At 41.5% G+C, this 21,147-nt stretch overlaps 1 protein-coding gene across 1 annotated transcript in view; it reads right to left on the minus strand.

The window, feature by feature from the left end:
- Positions 1 to 721: 721 nt before the first annotated feature.
- GAD2 (glutamate decarboxylase 2) overlaps positions 722 to 21,147 on the minus strand; it is a 77,600-nt gene continuing 57,174 nt past the window's right edge. The window contains 5 exon segments of the mRNA XM_036269338.1: positions 722 to 1,348; positions 8,615 to 8,704; positions 9,039 to 9,146; positions 15,247 to 15,396; positions 18,109 to 18,187. Of these exon segments, the coding sequence (XP_036125231.1) occupies positions 1,175 to 1,348; positions 8,615 to 8,704; positions 9,039 to 9,146; positions 15,247 to 15,396; positions 18,109 to 18,187 (601 nt within the window). The 3' untranslated portion in view covers positions 722 to 1,174.

Consider the following 21,147-nt stretch of genomic DNA (forward strand, 5'->3'; position numbering starts at 1 on the left):
AATTTCCCAGGTGGTAAATGGTCCCTTCCTGGACAGTGGCAATATGGCCTCTGGGATGATGCCATTATTCTCACACAGAGACCTCTTCTCCCAAGGCTGGCTTTCATTTCCGGGGCTCACCACATTCTGGAGTGTGCTTTGTTCCTGTTTGCTTGGGCTGATTTGGTTTTATTTTTCTCTAATTAATCCAAATGATCTACTAAAAGAGTACGGTGTGGGAAGATGCCTCAAGAACCAGCATCAACCTTCTGTTCAAAACAGGCTGAACTGGAGAGTAGAATAGAGACTATTACCCTAATTTAGTCTAAGGGGAAGCTTGGCTTTTCATGCTCACTGAGTGGGGCTGCAAAGGGTCAAATGGGTGGAAAACATTTTTAAATGGGAAGAGAATCTTATTGTTGATCTGATAAATTATATTAAGGAACTTGCAGTATTCTTTTGTGTTTGTTTTATAATACTGACTTTAGAGATGTGAGAAGACATCATACGGTTTTAAGAATTTTGTGGGCCTGTGTTTCAAAATAACTTTGCTAAGTGTTTTATTGTGCCTCCATGAAAAGAAAGAGAAAAAAAAAATCTGGCTTAGTTTTTATATCTGCCCCTGCAGTTTGTATAACCCATATAAAATAAAAATCTATATGTTACAAAATAGGATTTCTTTTTAATATATATATTTTCCTTTTGTAAAATTATATGCATTTAAATACATTTGAAATGTTGCTATAGGTAAATTAGAAATTTTTTTCTAACACTATGAAAAAGGCAAGAGTTTTTATCGTCAACATACATTTTATATTTACTTTATCCTTTTCACTGTACCCCCAAAGAACCTTTTATGATTCAGGGGCAATTTGGCACTATTCAATCTTACTACTTTGAAGTGAAAATAAAATTTGATTTGCATACTATATTAAAAGTAAGGGAAGTATTTATAATAATTTTAAGCTTTTCCTTATTGATTAGAACACAGCCATTGTCACTAATTATTAGAGAGGTATTCTAAACTTAAGAAAGGGTTTTCAAAAGGAGCATTTTTTTTTTTAACTGTACTTCTACTTTGACACCACAATATAGAAATAGATTTACTTTGGAACAAACTACAAATACATTCACAGAGGTTGTGACAACTTAATTGCCTACCTAGAGAATTGAAACAGCTTAGTGAGCTAGTTTATTATAAATCCTGTCCAAGGCGTTCTATTTCTTCAATCAGGAAGTCAATGTCTTGGTGAGTTGCTGCAGGATTTGAAATGACCATGCGGAAGAAATTGACCTTGTCTCCCAAGGGTTGGTAGCTGACCATTGTGGTCCCATACTCCATCATTCTGGCTTTAATCACCGGAGCCACCTGTGCGAGACATCAGATCAATACGGTGACTGTTACTCCTGGGGACTTTCCCCTTGGTCAAATAACCTGCTATCAAGTTGCATTTTAGTCTGTAACTAAACAATTAGAATCATATTTGTGTTTCTTAGAAGGAACTGCCTCCAAGTTTTCTTGGGATTGGAGGACTGGGGCAGTTCAATACATCCAAAATCTTAAATGTGGTAAGAGGACTAATAAATGGTAGGCTATTAAGTGCTTGCCACCTTTTTCTTGACTTTCTTGTCAGTATTTTGGGAGAATGAGAAGAATCTGGTGTTGGTCTAAGACTAAAGAGTTTAGCAATACAGCTTTGGGGGGTCCTCGCCCCCCACAGTAGATGTAGAAACATTGGAAATAAAACATTGTTCGGCCCTGGCTGGTTTGGCTCAGCGGTTAGAGTGTTGGCCTGAGGACCAGAGAGTCCTGAGTTTGGTTCCCGCTAAGGGCATGTACCTTGGCTGCAGTTTGCCCCGCCCCGGTTGGGGTCCTGTGGGTGGCAACCAGTCGATGTGTCTCTCTCACATCAATATTTCTGTCTCTCCCTCCCTTTCTCTCTCCTGCTCTATCTGAAGATAAATGCAAAAATGTCCTTGGGTGAGGATAAAATAAATCCAAAAACTTTGTTCAGAGAATGGTTACCAAGAGGTAAGTGTCAATATCAAGTGATGTATGAAAATAAGCAGACTTTTGAGACCCTAAAGCAATTTTTTTCTTGAGACCCTAAAGCTTTCTCGTTCCTTTTCATTCTCCTTTTGCATTACCTCAATTTATAAGATATTTTGAGACATGTTTCTTAATAATGATGAAGAATCAGCTGAGACAAAAAGCTGAACCCATAAGGACTTGCCATAACAGACGGGATCGCAGACGAAGTTTCTCCACATGGAGGCAAACTGAAGACCACAGGGCCAGCAGCCCTCCACTGGGCGTGAAATTAAAGCCAAACTCTTCACTCAGCACAAAGGCCTTTGTCACCCAGCTCTGAGGACTCATCTTCCAGTGCTCACCAAAATAAACCTTTAACTCTGAAAGAGCTATCTATTTAATACCCCTTGAGTGTGCCACACCCTTGTTCTCTTAGCTTAGAATTCATTATCTCTCACAGTTGACATTCAACACACTCCAAGGCTCCACCGCAGTCCTACAACTGCTATGAACCCCCTCCTTATTCCTCTAGTTCACTAGCATCTTCTCTTTTAAGTTGTAAATATATGATCCTTACCCACAGATTATGACTGTATTCTCATTTCCAATTGTCCTCTTATGAGAAAATACATTTTATCTCAGTACTTCACCTGCAAGCTCCTGGGGGGTAGGCACCGTGCCTTTCACTTCTTTTTGTTTAGTGGTGGCACTGGGTGCCTATTCAGGGGTCCCTGAGTCCTTATTGACTGTAAAGGCATACATTTAAATGATGTCTAAAGGTATGTATGATCTGTCCAATGATATTCTATCATTGGAGTCTATAGATATAACATCTGGTCATTTAAGTTTGTTGCTGCAAATATGTAACCAGGAATGGTAGATATTAGGAACACTGCAGACAGACTTAGTTTGGATATACATAGTCAATAAATCAGTTCAAAATGGGGACCATGCCTTATATCCCAGTTGAATCCATCTGAAATAGAGGATAGTTAGAGTCAAATGGAATGTTGTTAGGAACATATCACTTTTCAGTACCAACACATAAATAGTCGTTGGTTCACAATGAGTTGTTCATCTTCACATGCATGATGCACAAAATCAGTTTGGTTCCCATCAGGCCCATTGATTTGTTAGAAACTAGGGGCACAAAAAATAATGTTCCTCCTACCTTCTAAATTCTTCTAGCTAGATTAATAACCAAAATTAACAGACACAGATTAACAGGAGACAATGTCCAAAGTTTATTTTATTGGTGCCATAAGAATGAGACCCATGGACAGACTGTGTAATTAAGAACTATAGGCCATCCTTTTTTTTTTTTTTTTTTTAATGGTATAAACCTAATTTGATTTATTATTATTATTTTAACAGGAGAAAATAACCATTTATTAGCCATGTAAACACCAGGGTTCCATAAGAATATGGGGCCCTGTCCTGGCCACCATGAATAATGCTGCAATAAAGTTAAGGGTCCATATATCACATTTTTTGGGTAAGATACCTAGAAGAGGGGTTGCTGGGTCATACAGTAATTATATTCTTAATTAAAAAAATTTATCTTTATTATTGAAAGTGTTATAGATGTCCCTCCTTTTTTCCCCCATTGACTTCCTCCTCCCCACTCCTGGCCCCCCTTCACCTTTCTGTTGTCTGTGTCCATTGGCTATGCATATATTCATGTTAAGTTCTTTGGTTTATCTCTCTTGAGCTAAGGAGGAGAGGAGGTGGGTTGTAGTTTTTGGACTTCAAAGGGCAAGAAGGCAATTCACATGGAGATAAAAAAGCAAATGTTTGGTAGAGAAATGTTTTCTGGGCCATCTCTAACAACAGGACACAGTGAAGACTTAGATCAAAGGGACATTGCTAGGTTCCTCCCTGTCCATCTCACCTAGTTTATAGTAAACTACAGTTATCTGTGATGAAATCTCCCTTCCTGGAGCAGATCCTCTATCTAAATTTCTTTAGGCAGATAAAGGGGGATAGTCAAAGGTTCTTTCTGAATCTTTAGTTCCTTAATAACCAGTTTAAAATAACCAATTATCAAAAAAGGCACATTTTGGGGTGGCAAACTCTGCTGTCCTTCATTACCAAAGACAAAGGCAGACATACTTCACTTTCACCTTCACTTCACACCCTAAACCTAATTTACTCATCTCAAAATGTGGAGGATGGTTCCAGTGCTGAGTGTTCTGACCCTGTACTAACAAATCCTTAAGTCCCTTCCCGCCCCTTCCTTATTCCACGTGGAGGTAATATAAAGAGGGTTATTTCTGTTGGGTTAATCCTTTTTTCACCCCAAGGACTAAGGCTATATTCACAGCACTGGGCTCATTCCAGGAAAATAATATAAATACGAATTAAATATTTCAACTCTGGGATTAAGTTCTGGAAATGGATCTACTGGAATATTCTAGCCTAAGGACATGAAATTCATTATTTTGTGCTAGGAGGCAAGGCAAATCAATGTGTTCCTGGGAAGATAAACTCCAAATTAGAAAAGGAATTCCACATCCATGTATCTGCAGGAAATTAAGGAAAAATCACACAACTATTCCTTAGTTTTATCTGTGCAACAATTATGCTTGCTCTTTAGAACTGATAAAACAATGACTGTGCTTTACTTAGTGAATTAAACCCTGGTTTGTCTGCATGGGCAATCCAAGAAAAACATATATTAATGGCACTAATGATTAAGAATAACCACCTCCAACTTTTCAAATAAATGCAAATCAAAGGTCAAAAGATTAATGGTAATAGCCATCCTTTAAAATAGACTTTGGCATAAAGTAAGATTGAATTCCTCCCAGTTCCTGAAGCTAGCTGGGTTGGCAGAAATCACAGCTGTCTAAATACATATGACTTTTAGTTGTTTCCAGAAAATGCTTATGAACTAAAATTAGCAGGAACATAGAACATCTACTTCATTACAGAATCACTAATTGCAAGTTAAGAAGGAAAATAAAATTCTGGCAATTCTGATGACCACATAGAGCTTTTATTTATTTCTAGCATTTGTGTTTGTGTGTGTGTGTGTGTGTGTGTGTGTGTGTGTGTGACATTTTGGGTTTGCTGAATAAAGACAGGCAGCTGAGAAAGAGAGGGGCTGCACGTTGAAGAATTCACTAAGGGCCTAATCAGCAGGAGCTCTTTGGAGCTGCCTTAAAAGTTTTAGGGTACTATTTTTCCTTTGTGTCATTAGCTTTTACAATCCTTTAGAAAACAATAACCAGGGGACTCTTACATAATTTGAATCCACATATTTTCTTCCTCCAAAGAGAGCTCAGATTAAAGCTTCATGAAATAATATCACCCACTATCACAGAAGTGTATTTTTCACTGTGTATTACAAAACCTTTTTGTTTTTAAATCTTGGAAATGTGAGTAAAGTTTTGAAAAATAAAATAGCAGAATAACTATAAATAAGATATTCTATAATGCTAAAATCTCACAAATTAAATTTCCCATTACATTAATAAGAGTCACATCAAAGATGAAGCCAAAATACTTCTTTACAAATTTACTTTTAAATCCATAGTTGACCTTTTGAAAGTATGCCAATAAGTATAGGACTATAAAAGCTGATAGAGAGATGCAGGTAATAATCACATATAACAAAAATTAAAATATAAGAAGACGATGATGAAGAACCAGAAACACAACAGGTGATCAACATGCAGTCTTTGGATTCTTATCTGATAACTGCCGGCATACAGAGACTGCTGCCCTTTGCCTGTGTTTAAGGCATGGATCATGTACGCACAGCATCCCAGGTCCCCCGGGCCCACTCTGCCTCAGTGACAATGTGCAGCTGCACAGTCACTGTGCTGACTGACAGCAGGAAATGCACCAACCAGATTCACATCTTTACCTCCCTCATGAAACTGTGACTTATGCCCATTTTAGTCATAACCAGTTCTTACCTAGATATCTATCCCCAAGCCAGCACGTGGACTAAGAAAAGGCCTAAGATTCCCTAGTAGGTTTCCTAAGCGGTGTTTCCCTTCCCTATTCTGGAAGATGCAAATAGCATTTTAGCTCAACACTTTTGAGTGCCTGTCATATGGTAAGCCAAGTAATTCAACTCAATTTTTTTGTTTGCCACACACCACAGAGAAGACTCCATTTTTCTCCCCATTTTGGGTCCATATCAGCACTGACCAAGAGCATGCTGTGTAATGATGGAGATGTTCTCTATCTGAACCATCTGAGATGGTAGCCACAAACTGAGCACTTGACCTGTGGCTAGTGTGGATGAAGACGTGAATTTCTAGTTGAATTTAATTTTAATTAATATGAAGTTAAATAGCCACATGTGGCTATTACACCATACTGGACAGTGCAGATGATTTATGTCACCTTAGCTCTTTACCTTCTGGGATTGTGTGTGTGTGTGTGTGTGTGTGTGTGTGAAGATTTTACTGGTCCTTGGACATTATAGCTTAAGGAATTATACTTAATGAAAAACTTTTCTGAAACTCTAAATATTATTGACATAAATAAACCAAACTTAACCTTGATATGTATGTGGTTTTATTTTGATTTCTAATTCTCTCTATTACAGTCAGGAAAATGGAGTCACAGGAGAGGAATGAATTAGGAGAATTCATTTTGCAATCCCAGAAGACTTCCAAATCGATTTACCAACAATATGAAAACAACTTACTAATATTCTAATGGTTGTCCTCAAGAAATGGACTCTCTGGTCCGCAGGCTGACGCTCAACCACTGAGCCAAACTGGCCAGGGCTGTCCTCAAGAAATAATCTCCATCCCATCACAGTTTATGTGATGTGCTAAATCTAAGAGGTATTTTAAGATAGTTGTATTTAACTGGGAAACTTAGAGTTGACTTTTGCTCAGAAAATGATGACAGTCCCCTCTTCTTTGTATTCCCATCTTGCCCCATCCCTCAGCCCAGGAACAGTGAGTCAATTTAACAAATGGAATCAGCCAAACTACTCCATGCATTCTCTGCCTGGTCAGAGAATGTAAGAAGTAAAGCCAATAGAAATGAAAATATCTAATTTCTAACTAAGTTGTTAAATAAAATTAGTTATTGTTAAGATAATATATATCATGGAGAAACCACATAAAAGTCCCAGAAAGAAAAAGACCAAAACTCTTTCCTCTCAAATGATAGCAGGCCCTTTGTGTTGTTTGTTTTTTGCCAGAACCTCTAATTTTCTTCAATATGACTTCCATCCTCACTCCCTTATGCCCTTGGGCTTGATTTCCTGTAATGAACCAACTTCTCTAAAACTGCAAACATGACCGTGATCCCTTCCACCCGACATACACCCTGGATCCCTGCTCTAGAAGTTTTCTTCATTGTTCCTCTAGGTCACTGGCTCTCAGCCTGCGTTTTTCATTGAAATCACCTGGAAAACTTTTAGACCTATCCCTAAGCCCATTCAAAACAAATCGGATGAAAATCTTAGTCACCAGTATTTCTATAAAGCTTCGGGACAATTCTAATGTGTAGCCAGGGATGCGACCCAAAGCTCTAACTAGGAGGCTTGATTTAAGGACTTCAACTATGTGTAAGTTTCATTGTGTCTAGGCCCTTAAGGGCAGGTGTTAACATTTATAAGGTTTTCTGGAGGTTTTAAACCCCACATAAAATCCTGTTCTTCATTTGACATAGAAGGGAACAAAGTGTCCAGGAAGGTCAGTGAGGCAGCCCAGGCTCCTTAGCTGGGGTGAGGGTGGGGGTGGTCCCTGCTCTGCCCAGTGACTGGAGGAGGTCCATTCCTTTGTGGAAAATGGAAAACTAACCAACCAATCAACCAAGCAACTAGCCAGCCAACCAGCCAACCCACCAACCCTTTGAGATCCAAATATACACGACCATTCCTAGTGCCCATCCCTCCCACACTGTGGGTGATGGGCCCCTGCATTTACCGCCCTTCAAGGCTGTCTTTGGCATCCACAACAAACCAGATTTCCCTTGTGTGTGATGGTGGAGCAGGAGAGGATAAGAGAAAGGGGGTCTTGCTGGCCACAGTAGAATTTACAGCACACGCTCTCAGGCTCTGGGGTCAGACTGAGGTGTGATTTGGGGAATGTGGCTTTTTCTCCCTGTGCTTCAGGTTCCCCCAGCAGTGGAACAGAGGCAACAGTGCTTCCCAAAGTAGGTGTGAGAGATACGTGATGTAATGCTAGATCAAAGTTGAGCCTGGGACACACCACACACTAAACAGTGACTGTTACTGTTACTGCTCCCTGCTCTGTTGCCTTCTGGGAGTCACCACAGCTCTCAAGACCCCATCGGGCAGCCTTGACTTCGGCATCTCAAGGGGATCAGCAGCAGCTTTATTTTCTAATAATTTCTGGTGCCTGAAGTCTCTTCTGTGCTTGTAACTAAGCACCAGTCTCACGCGGCAGGTCACTCACTGCCAGCAAGTGCAGTTGTTAAAAGTCTGGATATACCAGCTCTGCATGTCCTGGCTCTACAGGAGCCCACAGAGGGCAGTGGGTCCATGCACCAAGACGAAGGATGGATTTCTCCTAAAGACCTATGAGTATGTCATAAAGATGCTACATGTGTGAAAGGCCCAATGTACCCACCAATGGCCAGATCAGAGGAGCTTGTATCACTTACTTTGGAGAGGCGGCTCATTCTCTCTTCGTTGTCTTCCAGGACACGTAAACTCGGAGGAACATACCAGAAGCAGACATTTGTATGCTGAGGCTACATAGAAGGAAGTAAGATTCACACTCAGCCCAAACTGGCAATTTTGAAAATTCCAAGCACATTTCTAATGTATTTATTCTGTAGCTTCTGAATACAATTCCCACTTTTAAATCTGTAATCACCTTTGAAGTGCCTGACTTTCGCAACATTATACAGTTATTTTTTGTGAATTTGATTTTTACTCCAGCTCAGAATAGCTACCCCATCATCCCTGCTTCTCCTTTGTAATGATCCCCTTACCTGGATCGTACATATTGACAAAAAAAAAATATCAGGGATAAGAATGGCGATTGACTAAACATTTTGGGATTGTAGGATTCAGAAGACATACCTTTCCATCAAACACCATTTCATATCCTTCTCGGTTTTTTATGATATTGTATAAATACTCTGCCAGCTCCAAACACTTGTCAATATGTGCTTCAAACCCAGTAGTTCCCTGAGGAAGAGAAGAAGAAAGAGTCTCAGGCAGGTTGAGAAATGTGGTGAGCATCCAGGCTGAGATGCGGGATAAGTGGTCCCTCGAAACAAATGGACTTTCTGCCACCTCTGTCTCGGCTCTGCTGCTGCACTTCCCTCACATAAGACAGTGTTTCTGAAGTTTTTCTGGCAATTATTTCTTCTTTAAAGTTCTCGCCCTCGGGTGTTTTGTTCCCTGTCGCGTCAGTCATTACTGCTCTGCACAGAGGCTCCTTTTCTTCCCAGAGCCCCCATCCCCCAGGCAATTATTTTGATCACTCAAGGGAAAGATGTGCACCTGCCATTCACAGGGGTGATTATGAAGGCCACTGATGACAGCAGGGCTGGGCTATTCTCTTCCAGTGGATGAGAAGCATCATCGGAGATCACCCCCAACCCCAACGGAAGCATGCTTAGCTCCAGCCCATTTGTCATTTCCAGACCCCACTTTTGTTCACAAAATGTACTCCCATCATAGAACAAACAGGGTAGGTCTCAGTGAATATTTGTGGAACATGTGAATGAACACATCTTAAGGGGCACGCAGATGTTTTGTTAGCCTGTCACTCTGCAAAGCTCATTAGATTTCTCCTCTGCGGACAAATGACTGATGTGTGTGTAATGGGCAAACATGATCACAGAGGTCCTTCAGCTTCCAGCCCTGGAAGCCCAGGGTCTAGACTTAGGAAAAACAACACAACAGCCTTGACTGGAACTGTTTAACTGACATCAGGCCACACTAGGGAATTGCTTTTCAAAATGGCTTTTCTTCAGTGTTTGTGGCATGCTAATGGGAAGCTTAGAAAAACAGCTGACGCTCATTCCAGGAGCTCTCAGAACTAGCCTCCCAGTGACTAATCCAACATGGAAACCAGAGTGAGCAATTGTAATGGAGATAAGATGAGCCCACTTTCCTGTTTACGCACAGTCTGGTCATCCTAGCTAAAAGAGGGATCCAGCATGGCCAGTGACATTTAACATCTGACACATATTTAAGAATAAGCTGCCTTAAAAATAGCCTCATGGGGTTAGAAATCTATTTCTTTGGAGATTGCTGCCCTAGCTTATTGGTTTAAGAAAGCTGACTGGTTCCTAATGAGCCCAGGGAAGGACTGGGCAGCCTGAATGTTCATGCCAACACCTGCGCCATGTGCTCCATGAGTCTGTGGGTGTCAAAGACATTAGGATTGGTTTAGACTGACCTGGAATTTTGGGTCCACTTGGGATGGACCCCAGGTAGGAGAGAGAGAGGTTAGTTGTTCCTCAAAGTGGATCCTTTGGACCAGTCTAGAGCTGAATTTAAACTCGCACATACTGATCCAGGATATGGCCAGGACTAGTATGACTCTGACCCTGTCCAGTGTATGACCTTGGCTAATCTCTCTGGTCATGTGAGTATAATGATGTATGTGTGATTATGTCTCACACAGAGACAATAAAATGAATGCTCTGGAAATGGGTTTGGTTGTATTGCAAAGGGAGTAGAGGTCCTCTGGTCGTGGCTAGTCCAGGACTTCACTCTGGAGGTGAACAGGAAGAGTCCAACTGCCCCTTTAGCTGATGGCTGAACAGGTGCAAGGGGAGCGACACAGGAAACTCTAGTGTGCCCTTAGGAGCCTGGGGCCCCTCCTTTTGTGTTAGATAGTTATGGAAATAAGATCAAGATTTTATTTTGAAGGTTTTGAAGCTTTTAGGAGATTATCTAAAAATTATTTACTCATCAAGCTCATGTTGAGTAGTTATCATGTGCCACACAGCCTATATTGTGAGAATGACCCAAGTGCATGTAAAACTTTATCAGACATTATATCATTGTGACCTGAGTCACTGTGAAGGATGCTGAAGGCTCAGATGGGTGTTTCTAAGTGGAAAGCTGGATCCCAGCATCAGGGTTATGTCATGGAGCTTCGGGGAAAAGATGGTTTTATTTTCTCCCTCATTGCCCACACTTAGGATTGGTTTAGACTGACCTGGCTGAAAAATATACTCCTTAAGGCTACATATTTAAGTTCCTTTTGTTCATTGTCACATCACTCATACCAGCAGTGCTGGGCATATATTAGGTGCTCAGTGTATATCTTTTGAATGAATGAAGTATAACTTTAATCTCTGGGGCAGTGTTTTTACAAAGTACATTCTGAAGAACCAACTGTATCAAAACCAGGTTAATTGTGTTAAAAATGTAGACTCTCATTCCCTGGCTGGTTTGGCTCAGTGGTTGGAGCATGGGCCCATGGAACAATGAGTTGCGGGTTCGATTCTGATCAAGGGCATGTATGTCAGTTTGCGGTTCATTCTGGCCCTGGTTGGGTTGTGTGGGAGGCAGCCAGTCGATATGTCTCTCTCACATTGATGCTTCTCTCTCTCCCCCTTCCTCCCCCTCTACCTGATGATAAATAAAAAAATATCCTTGGGTGAGGATTAAAAAAAAAAGTAGATTCTCAGGCCCACCGCAGACTCCTAACATAGCATTTCAGATGAACTCGGTTTGTGTTATCTTCCTCAGAGATCTCACAGTCTCCTGATGTTCAGCTATGGCCTTGGTGTCATCTGGGGGCCCAACAACCGAGTGCTGCTCATGGTTTTTCTCTGCTTCTTAAAACCTTCATCTAACGCTCTCAGGCCCAGAGCTGCTGCTTCTGAAATAGCTGCTGCGTCCGAGCAGCCAGCTCCATTGTTTCTGCCATCATTTGGACAATGGCTCCCTAACTACCTTCTATCTAGAGTCTTTACTAGGCTAAAGACGTATGCACTTTAGCCCCTTCCAGACCTTCTTTCTGGAATGTCCTTCTCCCAGCTCTGGTTAATACCTACTATTCTACCTATCCTGTTCAAGACCCATCTCAAAGGTCATCTCTTGATAAGTCATTCTTAACTCTCAACCCAGGAATGAGCTCTCCATCCTTTAACTTCTCAAGCTGTGTCTGTGTTTATTTTATGACCATTTACATGCTGTCTCATGTGATGGTTATCTGTGCATTTATCTTATCCTGTATGGAAAATTATAGCTCCTTATCCCATTCAGCACCAGGCCCAATAACAGCTGCTCAATATCTGCTTATTAAAATAAATTTATATTTTAGAGAGAAAGTGAACATTCAGTCACTCAGCAAAGGATATCACTAGCCATCAATGTCCCCTTAATAGTTTTCTCCTGTTATTTTTTGTCCCCAGCCATTTGCCAGTCCCTCTATTATCTATGTTTAAGTTAGGGAGGCCAATCACAGAAAACTAAAAGAACACCTACCACTTTGTATAAAGATACAAACACAGAGATTTACAGCGAAAACTCATTAGTTACATATTAAATCATCCTTGCAGGCTTAAACAAAGGGGACTAATTTTAAGTATTTTTTTCTACCAAGTTTTTATCACTAAAGAAATCTATCAAGATGGAAAATAACCATCAAGTGCTAATAAAATGCAGACGAAATGAAAGTTCTACTTAATAAGAACAGAGTTGAGGGCAGGCAGAGCATCTCTGCTAATGACAGGATAACGTATCACAATGCAGTCTAGAACGCTTCCCAGCATCCTACATTTAAAAAATAATAAACTTGATCTAATCACGTTATCTTGGACTTCCTGTGAGCGCTGTCATTAGTGCATTTAGCTTCGTTAGTCATTAACAGATTAAGAAATAGTAATTTATACATAGAATTCTATCTTTCATGTGGTTTATCTTAGGAGAAAATGTGGATTCACTTGAACACTGCCTTCTCAAGGCATATCTGATAACAGAGGGCTACCTGATGATTGAGTTTGTCCTCATTCAGACTGTTTCCTCATTCCTGAGAGCAAGAGGGCATGTAAGATAGAACATCAGGGCTCACTCTTTCGTGGTTCTCCTTGGGAGAGATGATCTCTCCTTCCGTGGCTGGCATTAATAGATGGAGTTTAAGTGAAAAGGTAATTATCCTCACCTTTGATCCAGAGTGTGAGACTATGTTTATTACTTTTACAATAATTATTAGCACCTCATTTTGCAAATAAAATAAACGCAGCTTTAAGTTGAAAGCCAAATAGGCGTTCTGCTGTTCAGATGTCTAGATGCTTAAGGTTACTGCACAAGAAATTAAGAGACCAGGTGTCCCTACATTATGTGGCCGCTCTGATTGTTCTGTTTCTCTTTAAATCCCCTCTCCTGGTGCCTTCATTTCAGCACTTTAGAAACTGGATCCTCTGCCTTTATTTCAGGCTTCACCTGTTCCTGCTGTTGAATCCACACCTAGTGTCCTCCAAGTTACTTCCCTAGGAACCAAACAGCGGCACCATGCTGGTGAGGAGGCTACAGATGGACAAGGAGCAGCAGGAACTGATGAACCATGAGAGGAATGTTTTGTGTAAACATGGCTAGTGATCATCATCTTAATAAAAACACCACAGAAAAAGGAGACAAAAAGGATGGTACTGAACAATATTTACAGATCAAGCTTTCCTCAGCTTGCTAGCTCATATTTTCACCAATTGATGAAATGAGAAGCCCACTCCTTTTAAATAGCTTGAGAGCACACCAATAATTCATGTTCTTGATTTATTAATTTTTCTCAAATAAAAGTGTCATTGCCAACTGAATGGGCCTCATCATGGGTGATGAGGACCAGGTCTATGTTCTTGTCAGGCTTTCAACCTTCAAACAAGGAAGAGGTCCCCTGCCCAGCTCAAGGGATGGGAACTCACCCATCATACAACCTTTACAGAGCAACAACTTACCTGGGGCCTCATACTTAGCTGCCCAATACTTAGCAACACAGAGAAAATTCAGCTAAGGTAAATAGTATTATGGAGGCTTGCCTGGAGAATATGTAGTCCAGCCATCCCTGGAGACCATCTGAGGGTTATTTCTACATGAAGCTTCTTTCCATTTAACCTGCCTTTTTTTTCCAGGAAGGATTTAAAGAAGAGTCCATAAAATCATTGTGGACTATATTGGTTGACTCTCAAATTCCCTTTCTCTTGTTAGCCATCCCCCTCTCTAAACCGCTTAAGGCAATTCAGTTTACTTTGAAAATGTTATAAGCAACAGCATGTGGGACTTGTGGTTGTGGACATGGTGGCTACCTCTTTACACAGACTCGAGGAAAAGCCCATTCTGTGGTCTAATCCTGGCATGTTTCACCCCTACTGACCTACTTATCTGGTTGTTCCCATGGATTAAACCTGTCACATGTGTGTTTTGGCTACTTAACAAACTTAGAACTAAATTGGTGGGACCTTCCCCACACATAGGACCTCAGGGCATGACTTCCTCCCAATTGCTTCCTTTTCCATTTCCTTTGTCAAGTGTTCCTTACACACTCTTAGCAGCTGGGCTTTCCTAGCATGTCCAGCTGGCTCTGGGCATTGCCTCCTGCAGGAGATAAAAGAAACCAGGTGGGAAGTCACTGATTTGTGACATTTAAGTTAGGAGTCTGGTCAAAATGAAAAGTAAAATATTTGGCCTTTCCAGCCTGCTTACACTTAAATAATGCACTTTGAAGGTTACAATTAGGTCCAGTCAATACTACACACTATTAGTTAGAGAGTTTGTGTTTCTGGGAGAGGAGTGATCATCCACAGTTAAATTCTGAGGTCAATCGAGAAACCATACAAAGGAGGTCACTAGGTACTTCTGGAGTTTTTAAAAAGGCTTTATAACTAGAGGTTACCTCCTTGAAATATCAAAAATAAACTAGCATGATGGTTTTTTTTTCCTTTTCCTTTTTTTGTTCTATAACCATATCCTTTTAGATTACATTAATCTATCCAGTGACCAATCAATGGATAAAAACCAAGAGTTGGGAGACAACAACAAAAACACTTAGTAAATACCAGCTGTTCTGCCATACAAAGCAACATGGATTTGTTTTCTAAACAACTGAACATTCAGAGCAAATTGGCTTAAAAAAATACAACCAGTTTTTTTAAGTACTATATTCTTGCCCATGGTAGAATACAGATAAGTAGATATAACATTAAAAAAACTTAATCTTGGGTAAGTAATTTTCAATTTGGAAATCAATTATTAACACGTTATACTAAGGCTCACCAGATATTGTTTGTGTTTTTAGTCAACATTCAGCTGATTTACGCGTGCTCACCTTTGCTCTCCACATCAGCCATAACTTAAAGACATCGACATGGCGTCCACACTGCAAGGCCTTATCCCCAGTGTCGTAGGACAGGTCATAATGTTTATCTTGCTGGAAGAGGTAGGAGGCATGCATCTGGTTGCAACTCTGCATCAATCCCTAGAAGAGAGGAGGAAACCTTGGAAACTGTATTGATTTTTTTGGGTGTTCTATTAGATTTACACTGTGATAAAAATTTTTAAGAAAAAAATAAAAGAATATCCTAGAGAAAGAGAACAGTAAGAATCAAACGGAAAAAAAAGTAGGGCTGTTGTCTGAACAGGATGGACTGTGCTAAGTCAACTCTGTGGGATAAATGGCTCAGGGTCAGATGTTACCAGAGTTTAATCAGAGAAGGCATTTAAGAGACATCACAATTAGAGTGTAATGCTCATTCTTTGGGGAAACATCCCGATGTTCTGGTTTTGTTGCAATTATTATAGTCTGGAAACGCTTTGGTTCTGTAAAATATTATTAGTGTGATTCGTCTAGGTCAAGTGCTTTATCATTTAGCTGTTAAGGTTGAGTTCTCTTTGGAAACCATAGCTTTTAAGATAGTTCATTGCTCTCATTTTTATATGCTGGAGTCTAAAAAAAATAAAGACATGGCTACTCTGAAATGTCTTAAATAACCAATATATCAACTGTCATGTCCTTCTCTCAAGAGTGGTTAGAGTGTCTGCACTGCATTTCACACTGTTGTTTATGGGAGTTACAGTGGAAAGTCTCGTTGTCGATGACCATGTTCCTTGGCACCATAAGCTCACTGTGGAAAATGAGTGGCAAAGTGATTGAACTTTTCCAAAGGACAGTGAATGAATCATGCTCTCTGACTAAAACAGCACTGTCAGTCGCCTCGTTAGAAAGCCCACCACGCTCCACTTTGTCACGAACCACAGGACTCCTTCCACTCTTGCATCATCCACGGCATAATTTTGATTTTACAGAAGCTTTGGCACTTTTTTTCCTCTTGTGACTCACGACCAGAGAAGAAGAGATGAAAATGTGATCATTTAGTTGAAGTTAGCAGCGAGAACCCTTTAAAAAATTATCCAAACTAAAACAAAGTGTAATGCAGCTGAGATTTTAAGTAGGGCTCAGCCTTGTGGTTTAGGCTTCATAGTCATTGGAATTCATTAAGTTGTTTTTGAGACAAAAGGAAATGACACAATATAATTGAAATAGGGCAGTAGAAAGATGTAGAATTTGAAAAAGAAAATTCACTTGACCAATACAGTCAAAAATTGCTGCAGGTGATTCTGTTTCGTTTCACGGTCACGGAAACTTGGCACCGATCTTCCCAGCCCTGCAAGCTTGCATATAGGTGCCATCAATCCTAAGGGAGCCATCCCAGAGTGTGGACTGGTGGACAGGTGAGACCCGCTTCTACTGGACAGGAAAAGCCACTCAGAGCACATGACCTCTAAAAGGTCGAAGAGCACTGGTTTCAATGTGCAAAAGGATAAATAAAAGTGATGTTGCTTTTCACATAAAGAGCCTTGGTGAGTAACATCCGGTTCTGAGCCATTACAAAGTTATAAGCCATTATGTCCCAAACTATGTTAAACACATGAATAGGTGCTGAGCTGTAAAATAGTTGCTGTAAAAGAGATTCCCATGGTCAAAGAAACATAGGAAATTCTACGTCATAAATCCCTTATTTTCAGATATTTGCAATATATATCAGCACATTAAAGGCTCTAATATGCCCAGAAATAAACTCGCTTTTAACTCTTTAATCCAACATATCATAAGCTTTTTGAAGACTGAGAATTCTCTCACTACAGAATACATACTGCAGTCTTACAGAAAGGCATTATTCCCTGGTTCCCAATAAGGGCAATACTGTCACAGTATCATGGATTTGGAAGGGATCCTGGAGCTATTGATCTATTCCTTCCCAAAGAGGGAATCCCTTTTATCCTCTTACTAATAAATGACTGTCCAATTTCATTCAATCAACTCCCTTGATGAGGAATTTATTTCTACATAAAGCAGTCATTACTTTTTGGGTAGTTTACTTTTTAGAAAAGCGTTCCTTTTATTGACCCCAACTCAGACCTAAAATCATGTTGTATTCTATGACTTCCATCAGATCTGTACCACCCAGTGTTACTAACCCAGTTCCCTGAAGCCTCAAGAAAAAAAACAAAATCTCTTCCACTTGAGAGTCATTTAAACTGTAAAGGCTGCTTCCTTCCTTCCTTCCTTCCTTCCTTCCTTCCTTCCTTCCTTCCTTCCTTCCTTCCTTCCTTCCTTCCTCCCTTCCTTCCTCCCTTCCTTCCTTCCTTCCTTCCTTCCTTCCTTCCTTCCTTCCTTCCTTCCTTCCTTCCTTCCTTCCTTCCTTCCTTTAAACATCCTTAGTTCTTTCAACCCCCTCTCTTACATGCTTACCAAGTGTTCTACACTATTAAAGCCCTAGCTTGCTGGGCTCCCACATACTATTTGGCACCAAGGTAAGCAAACCATGCCAGGTGAGGACTGCCACTGCCCTCATCCTGAAACTCCGCTCTTTCATTCAACTAATGTTTTGTGAGCGAACAGTTATTTTCGCTTAACCCATTGTTGACCCCACAGAGTACAACCTAACGTCCTAAGCTTTTTCACAAGTAGAACAATTTAGCCATGTGTGAAACATGGCTGTCTTGTCTAGTCAAACTGTAACCAGACTATACTAGGGCATAAGAGCAGGACCTTACAACTATTAACATTTCCCCCTTTTTGGATGTAACTCACTGTTCCAGTCTGTAAAATGATCCTGTGTTCTGAATCTGTCACCACACACATCTACTCCCCACAGAGAGACTGGACCACCAGCCAGGAAGGACGTACCTCTTCCCTAACCAGGAGAGCAGAGCACTGCAAAGGGACGCCCATCATCTTGTGTGGATTCCATGTCACAGAGTTGGCCCTAAGGGAAACAAAGCAGGTTAAGAGGTGGCATCCACAACCTGCTCAGACTACTAAGGCCCTGGGCATAGGCAACAGAGCTTCAGAGTTCTTGGCACTGTTTCCAGACTTCAGGAGGACACTAAATTTTCAAAAAAACCAGCGGATCTACATTCTTTTCTCTCTCTCTTTAAAAAGAAAAAAATGTTTTATTGATTTTTTTTTTTTTTTTTAAGAGGAAGAGAATGGGAGAGGGACAGAGAGATAGAAACATCAATGAGAGAGAACATTGACTGGCTGCCTCCTGCATGCCCTGCACTGGGGATGGAGCCTGCAACCCAGGCATGTGCCCGGACCAGGAATCAAACCGAGACCTCAGTCCATGGACAATGCTCAATCCACTGAGCCACACCAGCCGCGCTCCTCTTCTCTTTTCCATGGAGACATTCATTTGGCTTCCAAGGTGGTCTGAGAGCCCCTTCAAATGACTGGAATCATCCAGTCCAGGGTCTCGCCTTTGGCTACCAAGGAGCAGAGCATGAAGCAAGTAAAGGAGCTGCCCTCATGTGTGTCTCCACTGCTCCTGACACAGTGATGGCCTGGAGCTCAGAGCCATGGCTCATTGCACTGCTTAATTCTGACCTTTTCCCAATCCAGTTTCTCCTTCTTCTGAGTCAACTGATTACCAAATTTCTCAAATGTGTCATTTCACACTAGCTTCTAGCTTGCCCCCTGCTGCCATTTCTTTTTGAGTCAGAGTCATTCTTCAGACTGCAGGTGAGATACACTGTGGCTCCAACGGTGGTTTTCAATCGGGTTGGTTTTAACACACTGGAGAAATTCAATGCCCTCCGTCAGCATTAGTGATTCTCAGCCCAGGCACTTAGACTCTTTGAAAAGTCTAAACCATAGTCCCGAGTCAGATTCCTTTACTAGTAATAATAATAACTATTATTGTTATTATTTTAATCTAGATACAGCAATTGTGTCTTAACTGACTCTTGGCCTCCATTCCATCCTCTACCCAGCTCCACAGTCACGTCTTAACTCTGTTCATGGCTCTCTCCTCTTTCTAAATTGTTGACAACTTCCTTTTGCCTCCAGCCCAAATTCAAACGATAAGGGATGGTTATGATGCCCACACGGGTAAACCCCAGGCTACGTGTTCAGCCTAGTGTCCTTGCACTTTCTTGTACCCATTTCTATCACACCAGACGGTTTTGTTCTCAGAAAATAATATGCTCGTGCTCCTGGGTCTTCTAACGCGATTTCCTCTTCCTGGAATGGTACTTCCTTTTGCCTCACTTGGCTAAATCTTACTTTTTCTTTTTAAAAAATCTTTATTGTTGAAAGTATTACAGATGTCTCCCTCCTTCCCCCCCCCCCCACCGACCTCCTCTCCCCTCCGCTCCCACTCCCCTCCTCATCTCCCCAAACTATTGTCCACTGGTTGTGCATATATGCATAGAAGTCCTTTGATGTATCTCTTCCCAACCCTCCCACCCCCATCCCTTTGAGGTTTGTCTTACTTATTCTTTAAGATCAAGTTTTATCTCTGCAACTCTCTTGGACTTCATTCAACTTCTCTCCTTAACTCCGGCCGTACTGCTCCAACTCCTCCTCCAGTGCCCAGGGAAAGCAGCGGTCCCTCTGAGTTCCTGCTGCTCACTTTACATGCTTGTCAGGCAGGTGAGTCCCTGCACACAACTTCTGAGAAACTGAATGTGCTCTTGGTATGAACAGACTCACGGGAGGAGGAAGAAGCAGGACCAGCCATGGCAGCTGCTATGGACTGCGGCCCCTCAGGCTCACCCTGCTCCCAGCACCTGAGGTGCAAAACCTTGGGGAGAAATGAGAGGCTGGGAAAGATCCCATTCGTCTATTTGATGAAAGGCTCAGCCGGCCAGTCAGAGAGAACACTTATCGGCCTGGGGATCGTATCTGAATCAGGGAATAGTCCAGCTCTTCTTCTGGACTGGAATTGAGGCAATAAACATAGGCAGTTCATGGCCAGATGGATACTGCCCCTGGAAAGAGGGCTAAATGACTTCATGACCGGAATCAAGGAACCTGGGGGGTAAGCAGCAGTTAACAGTGGTTAGGGGAGGCGAGCTCGGGAGACAGACAGTGTGTTTGCACCCAGGTTCTATCACTTCCTAGCTATGTGATCTTGAGCAAGTTACTTAATCTCCCTGTGCCTAGATTTCCTTTCTTGTAAATAGAATACTATTAAATAGTTTGGGTAAGGTGCTTATAACTGTGTCTGACACACCATAAGCATGAAATAGGCCTGGCTTTCACTTTGATTTCAGCTCTATCACTCACAAGCTTTGGGACACTGGGCACACAGATGCCACCACTCCGTAACATTCCACAGCAATATACCTAATCCTGACGCAACCCAGCTGTGTCCGAAATGACACCTAAAGAAGAAGAAAGCCGCTGTTCTCCATTTCTCTGATTGGAGGTGTTCATTTCTATGCAGTGGCCAACTGGCCTTTTTAGACCAGAAAGAGCCCAGGTCCACAACTACCTGTCACTGTCCTGCTCTGTTTTAGAGGGGCTGCCTCATAAGAAGGCAAAAAGCTGAGCAGAGTGATTCAATGACATAGCCTTAATTTATTGGAGAAATGTTGGCAATGTATCAAAAAACAGCCTCAGTTTTACTTCAAAATGTTCTGCCGTGGGATTCAGACATGTGGTGTCTGTGAATTCCCACAAGTTGGAGAGAAGGGAGTCCCTTAGGGCTGTTTTCAGACAGAGCCTTGTCCTTGTGCCCTCATTTGCACCTCATACTCAGCAGACCCCTAAGGATCTTCACTTGCTCCTCCCCAACCTCCCAGACCTCCTGTTTCTCCTCTAATCTTCTGTGCCTCAGTTCCTCATACCGTTTTCCTCCCACACATCCAGCTCCCAAACCTGTGATGTTTTGGTTTCATTCTCTTCTTCCCCGTCCCCTGACAGCACCCCTTGCAGTTGTGT

Source organism: Molossus molossus, unplaced genomic scaffold (assembly GCF_014108415.1).
Source record: "Molossus molossus isolate mMolMol1 unplaced genomic scaffold, mMolMol1.p scaffold_m16_p_1, whole genome shotgun sequence".
In the NCBI taxonomy this organism is placed as follows: Eukaryota; Metazoa; Chordata; class Mammalia; order Chiroptera; family Molossidae; genus Molossus; species Molossus molossus.